Source organism: Chelonia mydas, chromosome 12, assembly GCF_015237465.2.
Source record: "Chelonia mydas isolate rCheMyd1 chromosome 12, rCheMyd1.pri.v2, whole genome shotgun sequence".
In the NCBI taxonomy this organism is placed as follows: Eukaryota; Metazoa; Chordata; order Testudines; family Cheloniidae; genus Chelonia; species Chelonia mydas.
Window position 1 is genome coordinate 39,043,435 of NC_051252.2, and position 20,870 is coordinate 39,064,304.

Consider the following 20,870-nt stretch of genomic DNA (forward strand, 5'->3'; position numbering starts at 1 on the left):
CCTAGCCTAGAAGTAGTTAGACAGCAATAAATCCTTTTTGCCAGAATAGCTTATTCCTTTCAGGGAACTGGTTTAAGCTAGAATGGCAAAAGCTCTCCCTTGCCATATAAACTGCATCTTCCTTAGAGGTCTGCTGGTGCAGCTCTACAGGCGAGCTATGCTGGTATAGAAGTTGGGAGTGGATGATAAGGGATGAATCACTCGGTGATGACCTGGTCTGTTCATTCCTCGGGGGCACCTGGCTTTGGCCACTGTCAGCAGACAGGACACTGGGCTGGATGGACCTTCGGTCTGACCTGGTATGGCTGTTCTTATGGCCAAGTCCAACCCAGGGAAATCCGTTTTATGAGGGTGGGACACTTGGAAAGAACGCGAGGTGCCCGGCGCTGCGGGGCCCCGGGCGGGGCGGGGGGGAGGGTCAAGGCCTGAGCTGCCCGGCGCTGCGGGGCCCCGGGCGGGGCGAGGGGGAGGGGGAGGGTCAAGGCCTGAGCTGCCCGGCGCTGCGGGGCCCCGGGCGGGGCGGGGGGGGGGGGGGAGGGTCAAGGCCTGAGCTGCCCGGCGCTGCGGGGCCCCGGGCGGGGCGGGGGGGAGGGTCAAGGCCTGAGCTGCCCGGCGCTGCGGGGCCCCGGGCGGGGCGGGGGGGAGGGTCAAGGCCTGAGCTGCCCGGCGCTGCGGGGCCCCGGGCGGGGCGGGGGGGAGGGTCAAGGCCTGAGCTGCCCGGCGCTGCGGGGCCCCGGGCGGGGCGGGGGGGAGGGTCAAGGCCTGAGCTGCCCGGCGCTGCGGGGCCCCGGGCGGGGCGGGGGGGAGGGTCAAGGCCTGAGCTGCCCGGCGCTGCGGGGCCCCGGGCGGGGCGGGGGGGAGGGTCAAGGCCTGAGCTGCCCGGCGCTGCGGGGCCCCGGGCGGGGCGGGGGGGAGGGTCAAGGCCTGAGCTGCCCGGCGCTGCGGGGCCCCGGGCGGGGCGAGGGGGAGGGGGAGGGTCAAGGCCTGAGCTGCCCGGCGCTGCGGGGCCCCGGGCGGGGCGGGGGGGGGGGGGGTGGGTCAAGGCCTGAGCTGCCCGGCGCTGCGGGGCCCCGGGCGGGGCGGGGGGGGGGGGGGTGGGTCAAGGCCTGAGCTGCCCGGCGCGGCGGGGCCCCGGGCGGGGCGGGGGGGAGGGTCAAGGCCTGAGCTGCCCGGCGCTGCGGGGCCCCGGGCGGGGCGGGGGGGAGGGTCAAGGCCTGAGCTGCCCGGCGCTGCGGGGCCCCGGGCGGGGCGGGGGGGAGGGTCAAGGCCTGAGCTGCCCGGCGCTGCGGGGCCCCGGGCGGGGCGGGGGGGAGGGTCAAGGCCTGAGCTGCCCGGCGCTGCGGGGCCCCGGGCGGGGCGGGGGGGAGGGTCAAGGCCTGAGCTGCCCGGCGCTGCGGGGCCCCGGGCGGGGCGGGGCGGGGGGAGGGTCAAGGCCTGAGCTGCCCGGCGCTGCGGGGCCCCGGGCGGGGCGGGGCGGGGGGAGGGTCAAGGCCTGAGCTGCCCGGCGCTGCGGGGCCCCGGGCGAGGGGGGGGTGGGGTCAAGGCCTGAGCTGCCCGGCGCTGCGGGGCCCCGGGCTGGGGGGGATCCTTGGCGGCGAATGAGGGCGGGGCGTTGGGGAGCGCTGGGAGGCGGCCATCTTGAAGGCTGGCAGCGACCGCCGAATCGGCCAGCTTTCAAGATGGCTGACTCCGCCTCCTGCCGGCACTTCCGGTTTCTCTCAGGGCCCGGCTGCCGTTAGCCGCGCTGCCCGGCTCGGCGAGGCCCTTCCTCGCTGCCCGGCGGCCTCGCGCCCTTGGGGGGCGGTCGCCGCGGGACATGGCGCTGCTGCAGCTGCTGCTCAGGGGCCCCCGCTGGCGGCGACTCGGCCTGGCGGGGCCCGCCCGCAGCTGGGGCCGGCCTCGGGGCGGCGGAGTGCTCCCGGTGAGTGGCCGCGGCGGGCCGAGCAGGGGGCGGCCTGGCTGTGCCCTGCGAGCGGGCGCCATGGCGGCGCTGCCGGGGGCGGGCCGGGCCTGAGGCCGGCTGGATCGCCCGGCGCTGGAGCCCTGGGGTTTGGGAGACCGGGGACCCCCCTCCCGCCGTGCCCTGTACAGGGGGGAGACCGGAGCGTGACTGATGCGACCTGGGCCGTTGTTGTTCCGGCGGGGGGGCTTCTTGTGCAGTGCGGGTGGGAGTCCCTCCTTTCTGCTGCCCGTGGAAGCGTCTTGAGGCTGTCTGGCGCAGCGAGTATGTGCAGCGCCGGGCACAGCGGGCGCCACTTGCGTCAGAGCGTCTGACCGCTCCTGGGTTCCGAATAATTACTAAGTTCGCTGCCATGGGGGGCTGCTGTGGGATGGGAGCTATCCCCGGGGCTCCTGACGTCTGTGCACTTTCCAGGAATCACCTGCCTGCAGTCCTATGAAGCAGAAGAGTTTAATGATGGAGAAGCCCTGCTAGCATGAGAGAGATCCTTTCTGGTATTAGCTGGAGCCCTCCCAAATTCACGGCCATGAAAAACGCATCACGGACCGTGAAATCTGGTCTTGTGTATGTGCTTTTACAGATTTCACGAGGGAGACCAGCATTTCTCAAATTAGGAGTCCTGACCCAAAAGGGAGTTTGCGGGGGGTCGCGGTATTGACACCCCTCCTTCTGCGCTGCCTTCAGAGCTGGGCAGCTGGAGAGAGGCAGCTGGAGGCCTGGTGCCCAGCTCTGAAAGCAAAGCCGCCGCCAGCAGCAGCTCAGAAGTAAGGGTGGCAGTACCACACCAGGCCATCCTTACTTCTGGGCTGCTGCTGGCGGCCGCTCTGCCTTTAGAGCTGGGCTCCTGCCCAGCAGCCGCTGCTCTCCAGCTGCCCAGCTCTGAAGGCAGCGCTGCCGCCAGCAGCAGCGCAGAAATAAGGTAGCAGTAGCGCAACCCCCCTACAATAACCTTGCGACCCACCCGCAACTCCTTTTTGGGTCAGGATCCCTATAATTACAACACTGACATTTCAGATTTAAATAGCTGAAATCATGAAACTTACAATATTTAAAATCCTTTGACTGTGAAATTGACCAAAATGGACCATGAATTTGGTAGGGTCCTACCTATAGCTTGATCTTCATTGTTAGTACCATTCAAGTTTCTAAGAGAGAGACTTTTTTTTTTTTCTGAAGTCTGAACCATTTCTGTTTGGCAAACATTGATTCCTTTCCTCACTTTTGTTTTTCTTTCCCAGCATAGCTGTGCTACTCGTTATTTCCTTGTTTGTGCACCAACCCTGTAATAGGATTTCATAGAATCATGGGACTGGAAGAGACCTCAAGAGGTCATCAGGTCCAGTTCCCTGCACACATGGCAGGTCTAAGTATTATCTAGACGATTCCTGACACTTGTTTGTCTAACATGCTCTTAAAAATCCCCAATGATGGAGATTCCACAACTGCCCTAGGCAATTTATTCCAGCGCTTAACCATCCTGACAGTTAGGAAGTTTTTCCTAATGTCCAACTAAACCTTCCTTGCTGCAATTTAAGCCCATTGCTTCTTGTCCTTTCCTCAGAGGTTAAGAAGAATAATTTTTCCCCTCCTCCTTGTAACAACCTTTTATATACTTAAAAACTGTTATCATGTCCCCTCCCAGTCTTCTCTTTTCCAGATTAAATAAACCCATTTTTTTTTCAATCTTCCCTCTAGACCTTTAATCATTTTTCAGAGTAACAGCCGTGTTAGTCTGTATTCGCAAAAAGAAAAGGAGTACTTGTGGCACCTTAGAGACTAACCAATTTATTTGAGCATAAGCTTTCATGAGCTACAGCTCACTTCATTCACTTTAATCATTTTTGTTGCTCTTCTCTGGACTTTCTCCAATTTGTCCACATCTTTCTGGAAATGTGGCACCCAGAACTGGACGCAGTGCTCCAATTGAGGCCTAATCAGCGCGGAGTAGAGCGGAAGAATTACTTCTCGTGTCTTGTTTACAACACTCCTGTTAATGCATCCAAGAATGATGTTCACTTTTTTTGCCACAATGTTACACTGTTGACTCATATTGAGCTCATTATGACCCCCAGATCCCTTTCCGCAGTACTCCTTCCTAGGCAGTCATTTCCCGTTTTGTATGTGTGCAACTGATTGTTCCTTCCTAAATGGCATACTTTGCATTTGTCCTTATTGAATTTCATCCTGTTTACTTCAGACCATTTCTCCAGTTTGTCCAGATCATTTTGAATTTTAATCCTATCCTCCACCTCCAAAGCACTTCCAACCCCTCCCAGGTTGGAATCGTCTTTTATAAGTGTACTCTCTATGCCATTATTTAAATCATTCATAGAATCAAAGAATACTAGGATTGGAAGGGACCTCAGGAGGTCATCTAGTCCAACCCCCTGCTCAAAGCAGGACCAATCCCCAATTTTTGTCCCAGAATCCAAATGGCCCCCTCAAGGATTGAACTCACAACCCTGGGGTTAGCAGGCCAATGCTCAAACCACTGAGCTATCCCTCCCCCACATATCATTGATGAAGATATTTAATAGAATTGGACCCAGAACTGGTCCCTGCGGTACCTTACTTGTTATGCCCTTCCAGCGTGACTGTGAATCACTGATAACTACTCTCTGGGAACAATTTTCCAGCCAGTTTTGCACCCACCTTAAAGTAGCTCCATCTAGGTTGCATTTGCCTAATATTTGCTGTATATATTGTCTGTGCTGCAGGAGAGGATCAAACATCATGAGGTCCTGTAAACTACATATTACGTGTAGGCTTTGGGCTGTATGCAAAATGTTGTTTAATGTTTTAGTTACCCTTTTTTAGTGGGTGTTATAGGGTCAAAATCCTAAACGGCAGAATAGCACAACAGTTTACAACAAAGATGCTAACCAAAATCTTAAGGATAGGGTTAGCTTTATGTTTGTCTTCACAGGAGCAATTATGTAAATGAAGGAGGCACATGAGTTCCATACACATCCTCTGAAGGGATGTAACGTCAGTGGATGTGGCTTGTTTTCTTTAAATTGTTTTCTCATCTTTAACTTTTTAACATCTTTAGGGCTATTATTTGGACAGTTTTTGTCCTTCTTTAATTATATCTGTTTCCAAAGGGGTATAGTTTAAATTGGTGAAACCCCAAGTGTGGGCACATTTATATCCATAGAGGAGTATTTGTATCAATGTAGTTTGTTTTGCAGAAACTATATTCATGCATGGGGGGTTACATTCATGTAAGCTATATCTGCTTCTGAACTGATACAGGTTTTGAACTGGTTTAACTATATAGACTAGCCCTTAAAGAAAATTTAAAAATCAAGTTTGTTAAAATAAGATGTAAACTCATACAAACAAGGAAATTCTGACTTAAACGTTCTCTAACTTATTTGCTCTTCTCTGCTGAAATTCTGCAATGTTTTCATGGTAAGCTTCTGTGACTTTCGTACAGGTGAGGCTTCACCACCTGCAATACTCCAACCCAGTGAATACGTGAAAAACTGAGGCTATTTCCACAGTAGGAGTGCTTTACTGGTATAGGAATACCGATATACACACTTCTAGTATGGACACAGCTGTACAGTAAAGCTGTGCTTTGTACTGGGATAGTAAAACCACCCCCACAAGAGAGACAAGCTCTCCCAGTAAAAGCACAGTTTTGCTGGTATAACAGTGTCTACACAGGGGCTTCAGCCAACACAGATCTGTCAGTTAGGGATCACACTTCTTCACATGTCTGATCAACATAGCTATGCTGAAAGAAAAGGAGGACTTGTGGCACCTTAGAGACTAACAAATTTATTTGAGCATAAGCTTTCGTGAGCTATAGCTCACTTCATCAAATGCATTCAGTGGAAAATACAGTGGGGAGATTATGCTCAAATAAATTTGTTAGTCTCTAAGGTGCCACAAGTCCTCCTTTTCTTTTTGCGAATACAGACTAACACGGCTGCTACTCTGAAACCTGTCATAGCTATGCTGGCAGAAGCTTCTAGTTTAAACTTGGCTGGAGTAGCAGGTGTATTGTTGGAATCTTTGCTTCAATCAGTTTAAATTAGTCATTTAACGTTATTTAACAGTATCCTCATTGCAGTGAGAGTACTGTATGTCACAGTAGGCCATGTCAACCAATTACTAATGTAACTGTGAAATTTGATCTACAATTCAAGCCAATTCTTGCGTCCATGGAACATCACCCTTAGGGTTAATCAAGACTACAGGCAGTACTTATTAGCTGGTGTAAAGAGTAGGTGTATAGTCTCCTTACTGTGGAATCTGTTAGGTTACAACTTTGCCCTCCTCTAGCCTTTCTCATCTGAGAAAATTCAAGCACTTCACCAATGTTAATGAATGTAGCTTCTCCATATCTCTGACATGTTAGCCCCAGTGTACACTTGAAGGATAAACCTAGGCACAAGAAGAAGAGTGTGACTTCCAAACATTTTAGGCACATGCTCTGTGTGCATGTTAGCTCTCCTAAAACCAGGCTATAAACTACTTGCTCATAATCACATAGCAAGTCTGCAGCAGAGCCAGGAATGATACACAGGTGTTCAGACTCCTCATCCTGTGACCAAATCACAAAAATATCCTTCCTTCCTACTGAGGAAATCTACTTTGATTGCCGTCTGATTCTATGCTGCACTGTGCAGTTTTTCCTTTTACAGTTGTCGTCTTTTTTTTCTCTTCAGACCCTTCTGTCCCGAACACTTTCCCCCACATTTGAAGGGCTCAGTGGACTCTTAGTGAAGCAACATGTAATTCGGGATCCAGTGAGACTCTGGAAACTCTTAGGTGAGCTCCCTACTAAAGTATTTCTTAGGGGGATGTCTGCGTTGGCCAGGACGTTGTCTTTGAAATGACATTAATTTGGGGTCTACTAAGAAATGTAATTACTTGTAGTTTTTTTTTGGCTAGTGATAAGCTGTGGCATCTTCACAGTCGGGCTCAGTGGATTGAGTTACCTATCTGAGCTCTGAAACCATTTAACTTGAAAATGTTTTGCATTTGGGCTTACACTTAAGAGCTTGCATTTTTTTAAAAATGGATTTGCTTCTGTGCCTCATTGGTGAATGTTAATAGGAAATCTTGATGCAGCTTTGACAACAGATATTGTAGAGGGGTGGTGGGCCAGTCCTATCCCTAGGAATTGGGGTGGGGCCAGGATCTGCCACCCTTGGAGTACGAGGAGGTATGTGTGTGGTGGGGTCTGTCTCATCGCCCTACCCTGATTCTCCCTGTCGGGCCAAGGCCCCCTCACACACATGCTCCCAAACAGCAAATCCTGGTCTCAGCTTCTCACCAGCTGGCGCTGTAGTGTCTCCTTGGTGTTGCCGGGGGCTCCTAATCACCATGTGTTGTCATTGCCACCCCCCTTCCTGCTGGCTGGCTGGAAAGGAAGCAGCAGCAGTGGCCTGGGCTGGAGCTCTGTGTGGAGCAAACCAGGCCCCAATCCCTGCCCTGTGCCAGGCTGACCAGCTGATGCCATATGGTGAGAGATCCCTCCCTGGCCCGAGCAGTCATCTTAGCCCAATACCATGATTTTTCCAGCAGCAGGGATGCTTCTGCCTCCCCACGATTAGAAAAATCATGTTATTGGGTAATTTCCTGATTTCTATACAGTCTGTGAAATCATGACTTACACAGGGCCATTGTTCTGGAGCTGGTGAGCATGAGCCTGCGTGCTGAGCTGCAACGTGTTAACCCTTTATGTTTGTGTTGTGATTGAAAACACATGGATGTCTCTTTAAAGTGATGACTGGGAGGGACATCCACACACTCTGCACAACTGCAAGTGAACTCTCCAGTAAGGGGTAACTTCCATCAAGTGGTGTAATTTCTAGGCTTGCCTGCCTTTCCATGGAGAGTGCAAGTAATAGCCTCAAATCATTTATTTTCATTTCTGAGTTCTTTGCTGCTCCCTGGCACATAAAGGGAAGCTCCCCCTCAGAGTGTTTACTACTAGTGATGGCAGTGGTTTTTTAGTTTTTTAAATGATATGTGTATGTATGGACAGATTTGTGTTCTTCAGTTGCAATACAGACAACATTTTCCATTGGTATATGTTCACACCCAGTAGTACAAGGATACTGAAACTAGTGCATTGATAAACTCCAAATTTTCTGTTACTCTATAGGAAAGTTTAATAACTAGAAACTGGTGGAGAATTCTCTGCAAAAGACTGTCTGCCATCTTAGAATAATTTCTAAACAAAGCTGTATTTTGACTGGATTGCTGAAGAAAAAACCCCAAACATTTAATTTAGAAATAACATTCAGAGTTTCCTCAGTCTTGGTCACATTCCTCCCTCTGATGTGTGCACCCAATTTCCACTGAAGTTAATGAGAGTTACACGTGCGTAGGGGAGGGGGCAGAATTTAACACTTGACATATTCAAAGCTTGTACTGTATGTCTGATTTCTCTTCGTGGGTCCCAGAACTAAGTGCTTCAATTACTATCCTTTTCCATATTTATTTGTCTATAGGTGGCACTTACTATTTTAGTACCTCAGGGTCTCGGTGGAATAGCAATAAGAATGAAGGATCCAAAGGGAAGTCTCCAGAGGAGGATGAGGGTATGTATGAAGTTTTGATACAGAGGATACTTAATGAAATGACGGTTCCAAATTGGAGTGTCATTCCTTGTGTGAGTATATGCAGGAGAACATGCAAGATCCATGTTAATGCTAAATAGTGCCAGGTATTGCACTGTATACTGGAGCCATAACTGTAAAGTATTCTCAGTCATAGGTTTATAAATCATATGCTGCTGAGTCTAATCCATACACGTGCAAGCTTTGTTCAAAGGTTTTTATTTCTCTTTTGTATATCAATTTGTTTTTGTAATGTATATCTAGGTTTTGCAGAAGTTTAAATTTTGACAGGCATTGATTCTTTTAAAGCTTTTTTTAAAAATTTTATCTATTATCAATTTAAATTTTTAGAGTTGCAGGAAATTATAGTGGTGTGGTCCAGAAAATTATTTAACAGTAGATGTTGAGATTCAGAAAATTAAAGCTTTATAACTGTTAAAAGATAAATTGTCAACATCTCATGTCAAAATATGCAAAGTAAATGTCCTTAAATCAAACTCTAATTAAAGTTATCAAGCAGCATTTTTCTTTCTTCACCTGTAGGCAAATTTTGATTATCATCAGTGGAAATATTTGAGTCCTTACCTTTGTACTAATATCACCTAACAAAAATGAAATCTAAGGAAATATTAAAATCTACATTTCACCACTTCAGCTGTCAGAGTAACAGCCGTGTTAGTCTGTATTCGTAAAAAGAAAAGGAGTACTTGTGGCACCTTAGAGACTAACCAGTTTATTTGAGCATGAGCTTTCGTGAGCTACAGCTCACTTCATCGGATGCATACTTCTTGTCTTTTTCAACTTGTACATTGGAAATAAATTAGTCAATTTCACTTTTATGTTAGGCCTTGTCTAAACACAAGTTGTACCAATTTCACTAAATCTGTTCAGAAAACTCTAGCTGATCTGGTGCATTTAGTTAAGCTGAGCAGATACCAGGCAGTCTCCAACTGATTGAATTGTGTCCCCACAAGGGAGTTGCACTGATAGAACTACGTGGGTTTCTAAAGTATCGTAACTAAAGTGGTACAACTGTTGTGCGTAGACAAGGCCGCAATTTCTAATAGGTTTAATTTTCTGATCTTCCTAGGATACTGCAGTGTTTTGGGTTGCAAACACCTCAGGAGGATGTTATTCTTTCAAAATGGTTTCAATTTAAATTTAAAAAAAATATCACTGAGATTTTCTAATTTCTAATAGCTTGGTTTCACAGCACCTATATCTTGAGTCTAAATTGACCTGACAGTGCCCCTTGGTGTTGTCAGCAGCTCTCCTATAGGGGGATAGGCAATCGCTGTATTCCCTTTTTTTACAAGTGTAATTTGACTCGGCTTTGAAAAGTGACTAAATTGCCCTCCCATCCCATCCCCCCAAGTATAAGGGACTGGAAAAGTTCCCAGTCTGTGACAAGCCTTGCAGTTTGATTCTGTGTATGATGAATTTCCCGCTAGAAAGTCCCCTAGCTGGTGGAATGTACTGTATCCTGGCTTAAGGATTTATTTTAAAGATGTCAGAAATGTCCCATGTGAAAAGCCTCATGCTCTTCCATATGTATGGTGGTACCTGCTGAAATGTGACAGAGGCCTATAAGACGAGAACTAGCATCTGAGAGTTTCTTCTTCGTCTCAGTTGATGCCAGGACTCTCGTCTGTGTGAATAAAGGCCGATCTAGGCTTGCACCTTCTGTGGTGCTATTGTTTGTTTTCTGGAACTTTGGATGAAGGCTAAATCTACAAACAAAGAGGGCTCCAGTTTATCGTCACACAGTATAATTGCAGTCTGACAATGGCATTATAGTTCTGTTTTATAATGACTAATTTTTAAATACATTTTCACTTAAATACAAAGATTGAGACAGTACAAAAGGCATGACATTTTTTGTTTTTTTTGTGGTTCCAAACATGCTGGTGGGACCATCAGGCTGCATCTGGCCAACGAAATGCCATGCACACTTTCAGCCCCATGTATGGTGGTAATCTACAGCCTTTGAGGTCTGTAGGTCAGGAGTGAGGGTCTTGTCGGTTCAGGCAGACAAACTTAGGTCGCTGCTCAAACCACATGCAAGGAACAGAGAGAGAATGTACAGTGGGATGCTAATACAAATACCACATGGTCTTTACTGAATGTTCTTTTTCTAAGCCTGGGATTTCTGCTGCCTGGAAGACCACACAGAATGATTGTGACCAGAGATCCTACAAGAAGTATTGTGGCTATTAAAATTTGTAAACAGTAACCTGCTGTGTTCAGTGGCCCTTCTCCTGTGATTAATGGATAATTTGACTTTGGGAGGTGGAATTCTCCTCTGCGTCTCTAGCAGAAAGACTGTCTCTGCAGTAATTATTAAAAAGAACTCTTTGGACTGTCACCACAGCCCTTGCAAGCTTTTAATCACCGAGTTCAGATTCGGGGTTAATGGCAAATCATTTCTTCATGAAGGCTTTGAGACTAAAGAGCTGGAAGTGTTCCCACAGTGGTTGTTTGCAAGTGTCTCTTCCAGCTACCATTACTTATTGATTGAATAGTTATTGTGGGCAGTTTACATTGTAATATGAATACTGCATGGCGAAAGTGATTGCATTTTCTGACAAACCAAAGTGGCAGGATGATAGAGGTACACAAATCAGGAAGTTTGAATTGCATAGCTGTCTCTGCTTTCCCTGAATATGGACTGGTAGAAGTTCTCTCGTAGCAATAAATGTCTTTCTTCCAGTTTTCTAAGGCATTGTCATCTGAAAGTGATCAGCTGCAGTTTTGAGGGTGAAGGTGCTTCCAATTTGCATTAATCCAGAAATGTTCATCATGGCAACGTGTCTGATGGCAAGTTCCGATTTCAACATGATCTTTTTTCAGTGACATTCTCAAGACTATGGCTGCTTCTCAGAAGAGAAGAGAGAAAGATGAGGAAAGCCCCATACTCTGATCAAGGAAAATATTTCATGCATCTGTCTTGATTTCATCTGAAACTTAGAAAGGAAAAGTGCTTTAACAGCATTTCCCTGGGGTGTTGCTTTTCCATCTGAGATCTCATTGAAAATCATCCTTGCTGCACTTAGACTCCTTTTGTGTGGGGGTTCACCTCTCCCAGAGTTGCCTCCATTGTTGTAGAAAGGAAAGTTGTTGTCTGTTTATATAGTTCTCACTTAATGGAGCGGGATATCGTCTAGCTTTAAGGTTTCTATCATCCTTGGCTAACACTGTTCTCCTTTTAATGACATTGCTGGATGTTAGATTATAGCTTTGTGATGAATTTACTCGTTCTAGTGTAGCTGGATCTAGCTGATAACTTGGGTGGGAAGATGGCGTGAAAGAACAAAAGGGGATGAGCTGCACACAGATCCTGAGCTGTCACTGTGTTCTGAAACTATGACTTTATCTGAAAAGCTGTATTGTTTCTGTTTAGTCACAGACCTTTCCTGTTGGAAACATAGAAGAGAGCTAGGGAGAAGTGAAAAATGATGTTGCATATCTGAAGGACATAGGACTTCCTGGGGTCTGATGACTGGGTCATATTTTTTTTCCTTGGTTTTGTTGTGTTGTGTAGGGTCTAATTGGTGGCTAGAGATAAATGCCAGTGTAGATGTCTTTGTTATGAATTTGCAAATAAACCTAATCTGGGCTGCAGCAGGCAGACACTCTAAAAATCCAGTGGTGAAGAGTTAATTTATTTCTATGTGTAGAATGGTATTTACGTATGTCATGGTGCCAATGGTGGTAAATTGTATATCAAGAACATCCAGATTCGACCATATAAATGGGGAGATGACTGTCTTTTTTTTTTATCACATGATGGTCAGCAACTGAAATTAAACATTCTGCCCTGGCAGTTCTTTAAAGACAGCAATCTTCTAAATCTTCTGAAGAAGTCTGGAAAATGCCAGGATTCTAAAAAACAGGTTAGATGCAAATACTAAGACACACAAGTCATTGATTCTCCTGTGATTCTCAAGCCTTCTAATTGCGTTATAAAGTTACTTACTTGACTAGGTGTTTTTGACATTGTAAGATGAAAACTGAGCATGTCATTGAAACAAATCCATCTATGGTACCTACAGAACTTCCAGTAGTCTATTAAAAAAACATTTTTTACACCACATATAATTAAACTGTGTAACTCACTGTTGCAGGATATTATTGAGACTAATAGTTTAGTAACATGCAGTGCAGATTAGATGCCTCTATTAGATGCTTGTGTAATATTAATAATCATTTTATTATTCTGTATAGTGTAAATGTTGTCAACCTTTTTTGGTTTAGGACATCAGTTGATCAAGAGCTGGTCAGGAAGTGATTTGTGCTGTATTATTGCACAACTGGCCAAGAACATTGTGGTGGGTTTTACTCATTCTCTCAAAATTTCCAGCATAGTATTAGCCAGCAGCAACCAGACTAGTTGGGCCACTGGCTTGTTACAGTATAGAAAAATGCAATATATGGAGGGGGTTACAGTAGTCAAAGCCTTTCGTTTGATTCCAGTAATGATGCTCCAGTGGTTTTGTTGGATCTATACATGTATTAGGCCGCTGAAATGGTTACATCCAGGCAGCTGAAATGGTTCCTCAGTTTAGAGTAGGCTGGGATTCTTGATGAATTGACTTTTCACTAACTAGTTAATGGATTTTGACCCTCTAAAGCCTTCTGGACTAGCATTAGATTTAAATAAAAACAAGCCGCTGATCAAAGTTTTCCAAAATGTGTTTGAGATTATCCAGTATGGAGATGAAGAATTTAATTTCTGAGGGCAGCTTCCAAAAGTAAATTTTTGGCTCTTTGTGCCACTTCATTTCCTCTTCTTACTGAATTGACAGTTGAAGTGAAAAACTTGACCTTCCCTTGTATCCAGTGCACACAGCCTCTCTGCTTAGGCTGTTGGGGCACTGGGGAGCAGCTGAACGTGGCAGCAGCTAAAACAGACTCCATGTTACAAGCAAATATTTGCTAGCTAATAGAATGCAAACTTTGCCTCCTTCCTAGCAACTGTTAATTTTGGATCTGGCTGCATGTACTTTAATAAACAGGCTTTTGAGTTGATACTGTTTAACATGTGGAGAAGAGGAGGCCTTGTGGTCTGACAAGATCTGGGAGCCAGCAAGGTCCTGGATTGTAATGTGACCTAAAACACTGACTCAGTGTGTGACCTTGGACAAGACATGTGACCTTGGACTTCATTCAGCTCATGTGGAAAACTGGCCTTACAAGACCTCACAGCAAACTCGATGCTGCTTCCGAGTATAGCTTTCCTAGACAAATCAAATTTAGGATTCATACCAAACTGTGTAGCTGTTCAGTCTTTGGTCTGTTGTGTAATTTTCTGTTCTCTGGATCACAGAGCTTAATCATTATATACTCCCCTGTCTCTCCTCTCATATCTCTTCTTTTTTATAAAGAGGAAAAGAAACGCAAGGAACGGGAAGATCAGATGTATCGTGAGCGTTTGCGGACGCTCTTCCTGATAGCTGTCATTATGAGCCTGCTAAATTCACTGACCATCAGCGGGGTCAACATTTCCTGGAATGACTTTGTGAATGAGATGCTGGCGAAGGGGGAGGTCCAGAGCATTCAGGTGGTTCCAGAGAGTGATATTGTGCAAATTTATCTGCACCCAGGAGCAGTTGTATTTGGACGGCCTGTGAGTGTCTTTGTACAATTAGAATGAATAATTCCAGATTAAGCTGTTGGGAAGAGTTTCTTAAATGTATTTCCATTAAAGCCCCAGCTGCTGTTTTGTTCATTACTGATTTCCTTCTCCTCCTTGTGTTTGAAGTTCTGTGTGACTTTTGTCAATTATACCAACTGAGAAATGAATCAGTCTTTTTTTGTTTGTTTGTCTTATAAAGAATATTGTCTGAATCTCCCCCATCCCCACTGGTTGGGAGGAAGTCAGAAAATCCATTGCAGATTTTGGAAAAGTTAGATTTTTAAAAAAATTATCCCTAATATCAGCACAATTTAAGATGATTCATGGAGCTAGGAATTGGTTGTAATTTTTTACCACTGGCTGGCTTAGGAAAAACATAATATTCAAAGCAACCAATGTGGAAGCTGGTTCCAGATGTTTGACAAGCACTAATAGTACATGCCTTTTTGTTTCTTTTTAAAACCAAAAGAAGTGTGAGTGCATGTTAGGACACAGGCTCCTGGGCTTGTCACCACTGAGAAACCGAAACTGGCGAGACAGTAAATTATTTCTCTGGTGATTGGCCTATTATTTAGTTGGATAACTTCTGATCGCTGAAAGCCGTTACTGTCTATGTGGGGTGCAGATGGTATCTAAGAAATCTACATTAAGCACAAGAAACTTGATTCCTGTGGATTTCTGAGATCTTCATGTGCAGAGCAAGTGCATGATTATAGGCTCAAGGTATCAGTAAATGTGAACTTTTCAAGGATTAAATCTATCCTCTGACTTGCGTACAAAGTCCTTGCATCTCCTTGTCTGCAGAGACTAACTTCTTTGCTGGATTTCAGCAGATTTTGTCCTTAAAAATTCACAGCAATGTCATTGTAACTTTAAAAGAAGTGTTTTCTCCTTTAGTCCTGACTTCTGGTCCCATAGCCACTTTCTCACGCTCCACTGGTATTGCTGGCAAGAGGGTAACCCATAATTTAGAGAGGCCTTTATTCTAACTATCCACTGTAGATAGGTGACCTAGTTTCTGCTTTATCCTCACTCTGCAATATGGTTCTCTTGATTTCATGTCCCCAGAGGCTTGCCCTGATGTACAGGATGCAGGTGGCAAATATTGACAAGTTTGAAGAGAAGCTGCGAGCAGCGGAGGAGGAGTTGAATATTGATGTGAAAGACAGGATCCCAGTCTCCTACAAACGCACAGGCTTTTTTGGAAAGTATGATGTTAACTGATCACTTATTTGTACTGTGGTAGTGCCTGGGGCCCCAGTCAGGGATCAGGGCCTTGCAGGGCAAGGCACCGTACACACACATAACAAAGAGATGGTCCCTGCCCTGAAGAGCTCACATGTGGCCTTCAGAAGTAGCCCCGTCTTTAAAAGACATGTTAAAACTTAGGCCAGGTCTACACTACAAGTTTTTGTCATCATAGCTATGTCGGTCAGTGTGTAAAAAAACAGCCCCCTAGTCGACATAGCTGTGTTGGCAAAACTTTTTAGTGTAGATGCAACTATGCCGACAAAGTGCTTTTGTCACTTAACTAATGTCGTTCGGGGAAGTGGTGGTGCTGTGCCTGCAGAAAACTCCTTCTTTTGGCATGCAGAATAGAATCTGCACATCTGAGAAAAACCCATTATCAGTCGCTATGGATTTTTGTAACAGTAGTTTTCCTAATTGAGCACTATGTCTTTAATCAATTATTATAGTGCAAACCATGATAAAACCCATAACACAGTGGGCTCAACAAACATGATATTGGTCCCTCGTTTAAATTACCCATTGGAGAGAATGCTAGATCCATAATGAGCCTTCCCCATTTTATAATGCTTTAAAATTGAGACTGGTTTATTTTGAAGTGAGCCAGGTTATAAAAATATATTCTTAGCTTTAACCCACTACGACAGGCGCTGCAGTTCAGACAGATAACAGGGTCTGACACTGACTCAGATTTACAGCCACATGCTGAGCAAAACAGCTTTAATGATAAGACACAAAATGTCAATGAGAAGTGAGTATTCCTATTACATTTATAGACTTTTTTTGTTATCCAAAACGAGGATCCTTTGTCAAAACAATTCAGCAAAGGTTAATGTTTTAATTCTAATATGTGCATCTAACGGGTGAGTGAGCAAAGAGCAAAAGAAGGAAAAAATCTGTCAATCAGCTGCTGGCTGGAATTTATTTTGTGTTTTCAAACACTAGCACCAACATTTTGTGGTCTGTTTTCTGCTGCTGTGGTTTGTTTGTCCTTCTGTTACAACTGGCAGCTCTTGCAAACCAAGATTTATGGAATCCGGAATGAAAAACAGATTTATAAAGCCCACTCACTGGGGATTTGAATGAGTCCAGAAGCACCTCTGTCCCTGAGAGGAGATATGGTGTTGTACAGGGAAGATTTCCATAAGAGTATGTGTGGAGACCCCACCATAGGGAGTATTCTTAATTGTGTATTCTCTCTAATCCACCAACAAAGATGTGTATTGTTGCAATCCTGTATCTGCCAACCCAAGAGGTCCCCTCTCCGAAAAGAAGGCATGGTGTTTCAAGCTACCTTGCTGGTTCAGAGGAGCCAGAGCTGTCTTTCAGCATTCCCTAGCCACATACTTGCAACTAGTATCATGGTGGCAGCATTAAATGGGTGTGCAAGGGTTCTGTTCTCAGTGGTTTGTGAAGCGCAGCAGACCAGACATATCTTTCCCTTAACAATCATGGTTGGCTATGATGTGTAACTTCCTCTCCTGGAACTTTCACCCTGGATGCCAAACATACTTTTTATGAAGGTATTAGAAAATGCTTCATATAAAAGAGAAACCTGGGTGTGGTCTTGTGTTGTGTTGCCAAGTCCTAGAGCTGGCAATTTGCTTGAATAAATGTTTCAAGATTCAGCAATTTGGTTTTAGTTTTTGATCATAAGGCCTGAGATCTCTACCTCACATTTGTAGATTTACAATTTTTGTATACCAGCCGCCCGGGAGTCTGAACTTCTAGCTGTTCTTTACCTTTCAAAACTGCTCTGCTCTGGTTCTGCTCTGAAAATAGACTTTCTAAAGGTGATCTTGTGGGGTTCCGTATTCTCAGTGGCTTCAAGACCTAAAGCCTGATCTGGTAAAGTGCTGAGCGCTGGCAACTCAAATTTGCTTCTTTCAGAGAACAGAGCATTTGGTACCTTGCAGGATCAACCCCTTGTTTGCTCAGTTGACAAGTCAAATATGACTTCTTAACTGCCAGCACTGCAGATTAAGGTCTATCAACCCAGCTGCATTCTTTCTGCCTCTTATTTCTCCATGTATGATACTTCTGTGGCCCCCCATTACCATACTACCTGACGGCCATACAATCATAATGTATTTATCCTTTTGAGAGGTAGGGCAGGGCTATTACTCCCATGTTACAGATGGGGGAACTGAGGCACAGAGAGGCTAAGTAACTTGCCCAAGGTCACACAGGAAGTCTCTAGCAGAGCAGGGACTTGAACTGGGGTCTCATAAGTCCCAAATTACTGGACCATCCTTCCTCTTACTGCCAAAAAGATTCCGTAGTTGGAACTTAATGGAGAATGTTGTTGCTGATGTAGGAGGCAGAGTAAACTCTAGTTTATGTGCCTGGAGCTGCATTGGAGCTGTAGTGTTTGGGCCTGCCATGCGAATCAGCAGCACAAAGAGGCCAGGCAGCTGTCCTAAGGGTGCATCTGCAAATTCCCCTGGCAATGCTGGTTGCTGTTCTACCTGCTTCTGGCATAGTGGGCATGTAAGAGATTTGACCAGACTGCCTTGCGTGTCAGCAATCCTTGGCTCTGTAATGTCCCCTGGGGACCATTGCCAGCCAGCATAGATTAGAGCAGCCCTGAGGTGACTCTGATTTACACTGGGAGCCAAATTGGCCCTTGGCTGCCACCTTTGCCTGTTCACCATCAGATTGGCTATGCTGGATCAGCTCAGAATCTGTGAAGATCTAGCCCATTTGTTGTTATGAGCAGATATAACTCTGAAAGAGATGGTAAGCCAGATGTCAAGAATTATAACATTCATAAACCAGTCGGAGAACACTTCAATCTCTCTGGTCACTCGATCTCAGACCTAAAGGTTGCAATAATAAAACAAAAAGATTTCAAAAACAGACTCCAACGAGAGACTGCTGAATTGGAATTAATTTGCAAACTGGATACAGTTAACTTAGGCTTGAATAGAGACTGGGAATGGATGTGTTATTACACAAAGTAAAACTATTTCCCCATGTTTTTTCCCCTCCCCCCCGCCCCCCCGGATGTTTCTGTTAACTGCTGGAAATGGCCCACCTTGATTATCACTACAAAATGTACAACATCCTCAGTCACTCCTCACCCTATAGCTGCACTGTTAGCCTAACTGCCAGGACCTTTAAAATCCTGAAAACAGATAACAGTTGGGTAATGTTTACTAATTTAATAACTATCTCATGGCTTGATGCTTAAATTTGTACTTAACTAGCTGTCCTCTTTTCAGTGCCCTTTATGCCCTGGGAATGGCAGCTGTTGGTGTAGCCATATTGTGGTACATCTTCCGCCTTGCTGGGATGGCAGGAAGGGAAGGAGGATTCAGCGCCTTTGTAAGTAGTTTAGGTCCTGTATAATAGTTGTTTTAAAGCTCTTGGTTAGTCTCATTTTGTGCTGGCACAATTTCCTGCTCTTTCCCCGATAAAGTCAACAGAGGACAAGAATTAGCTGATGCCAGGGACTGTGCGGTCCTGTCATATCTTGCATCTTTTCCTGATCAGCTGACTAGATTGTACAGTAACTGGTTTCACTTGAGGCCCTCTTTCCCTGACTGCAGGAAGGGCTGAGCTCAGTGAATTTCCAGTGCCGTTTACTATGCTGTTCTCAAAACTCACTAATGAGTTGCAGCTGCAAATGGTGTATTTCGTTTTGTCCTGCCAACAAGCCTCCCATACAGCCAGGAGTAGGAATCTCTGGGTTTTGCAAAATAACTTCTTGATTTTTAAAATCTGCTCAAATTCTGGATTTCATTATGGGCTGGCTTCTCCCCACCCATACCCCGCTTGCAACATCAATCAAATCCCTTCCTCTCAATCAGCTGAGGCAACTTGCATAAGTCTGCTCACGTGCAGGAGCCGTAACTGAGGGGGCTTCTGGATGAAAAGAGTGGAGACCCTAAATCCCCCATTAAGGTGGTTCCCAGCAACCCCTTCCTGTGCAACCTTCATCTTGCTCTGGGTGACTTTTTTTATGGAATGAAGTGTAACTGCTTGAATGGAACGAAGTGCTTTAGAAAGCTTTGAGTGTTAGGGGGGCTTTAAGGGCTAGATCCTGTCTTTGTGGAAGTGAGCATAATTAGCTCCACCATGTTTAACTCTTTTCACTTGAAGAAGCCGGCAGGTCTGAGGGCCTGAACTGCTTTAAACCTTTTTTCCTCTTAAAAATAAATAAATAAAGTCTTAGTAGCTGTTTTCAGCAGAGCATAATAAGCAGTTACAAGGAGGGTATTTAACTAAATTGTTGTTTTGACTGTCACTGTGGCTTAACACGCACCAGGAGGCTAAAATGTGGGCCCTGGTCTACTTGAGAGCCTATAGTTCCATTCCTGGACTGTCTTGGAACAGTAACTGTTGCAGCAGCACCCGGTGATGGTGGGGTGTATGTGTTTGTGTGTTTATAACAGTGTGGATGATAAATAACCATCAGTTCCCATTATTTCTTCAAACTGTACCAGTAGTAACCAGCTCAGCTATACTAAGGACTAGGGTCAATAAGAATTGGAGAGCAGGGATTCTTGACAAACCGTAGAGACTTGGGTAATGTGCACAGAGTTTGAATTAAATGCCCTCAGTTGATGTATGCGGGGAATTGCTGCAGGTTTCCTTTATGCCTGTTACTAATAAAACATTGGTTAGTTAAGTTGTTGAGTCACAGTACCCCCCAGCATCCACAGGAAGAAACCTTTTCATGAAAGTACATTACTGAACATGGGGCCTAGAATCATTCTGCTCTGTTACAACAACAAGAGAGACAGTGTGCATTGTAATGCACTTCATATGGGAAGATCACATTCATATATTATGCCTCCTCCCATTCAAAAAAAAAAAAGTGTATTCCACTGCCTGATCTTGCACAGCCTATCCAGTGTGGGCCCCCCCCGCCCCATCTCCCTCGTCAGTACCGTGCCCTTAGAATTCAGAGTGTGCTGTCCTCCACAGAACCAGCTGAAAATGGCTCGTTTTACCATTGTGGATGGGAAGTCTGGGAAAGGGATCAGCTTCAAGGACGTAGCAGGAATGCACGAGGCCAAAATGGAGGTCAAGGAATTTGTGGATTATCTGAAGGTAAGAACCTCAAATATGCTTGGTACAAACAGAGGTGGAAGTGGAGGGAGCAAATCTGCCAGACAGCCCATGTGAATGCAATGTGATTCCAGCTGTTACTAGCTTTCTTATCTGCATAAATCTGGTGCATGCACTAGAGACAAGAGGAGGTCGTGGAGATTCTCTCTGCTGAAAGAGAGTGTTTGACTCAAGATCAGATTGGCTTGTGGCTCCTGTCCTTTGTGAATAAGATGCCTGGTGTCTGCCGTGCTTCAAGTGTCCTGTAATCCCCTCCTCTGCCTTTCTTCCACCCCAAAAGAGAGAAACAAAATAAGAGTGCTGTTGCATTTACCAGTGGTACCCTGGAATAGTCTGGCAGCCTGGGGCGTAGGGCTCATTCTTCTTCTTT

General features: G+C 45.6%; 1 protein-coding gene across 6 annotated transcripts in view; it reads left to right on the top strand.

The window, feature by feature from the left end:
- The first annotated feature begins 168 nt into the window (after positions 1 to 168).
- SPG7 (SPG7 matrix AAA peptidase subunit, paraplegin) overlaps positions 169 to 20,870 on the top strand; it is a 46,196-nt gene continuing 25,494 nt past the window's right edge. For 3 of the 6 annotated variants that reach the window (XM_027821746.3, XM_043526098.1, XM_037877961.2), the window contains exons 1-7: positions 169 to 299; positions 6,640 to 6,742; positions 8,434 to 8,523; positions 13,926 to 14,167; positions 15,245 to 15,384; positions 18,649 to 18,751; positions 20,357 to 20,482. In XM_027821746.3, coding sequence (XP_027677547.3) covers positions 183 to 299; positions 6,640 to 6,742; positions 8,434 to 8,523; positions 13,926 to 14,167; positions 15,245 to 15,384; positions 18,649 to 18,751; positions 20,357 to 20,482 — 921 coding nt within the window. In that variant the 5' untranslated portion in view covers positions 169 to 182. Of the gene's footprint in view, positions 300 to 1,646; positions 1,922 to 6,639; positions 6,743 to 8,433; positions 8,524 to 12,795; positions 12,870 to 13,925; positions 14,168 to 15,244; positions 15,385 to 18,648; positions 18,752 to 20,356; positions 20,483 to 20,870 lie in introns of those variants that run through there. The other 3 variants (XM_037877960.2, XM_043526099.1, XM_043526100.1) reach the window with 3 other exon arrangements.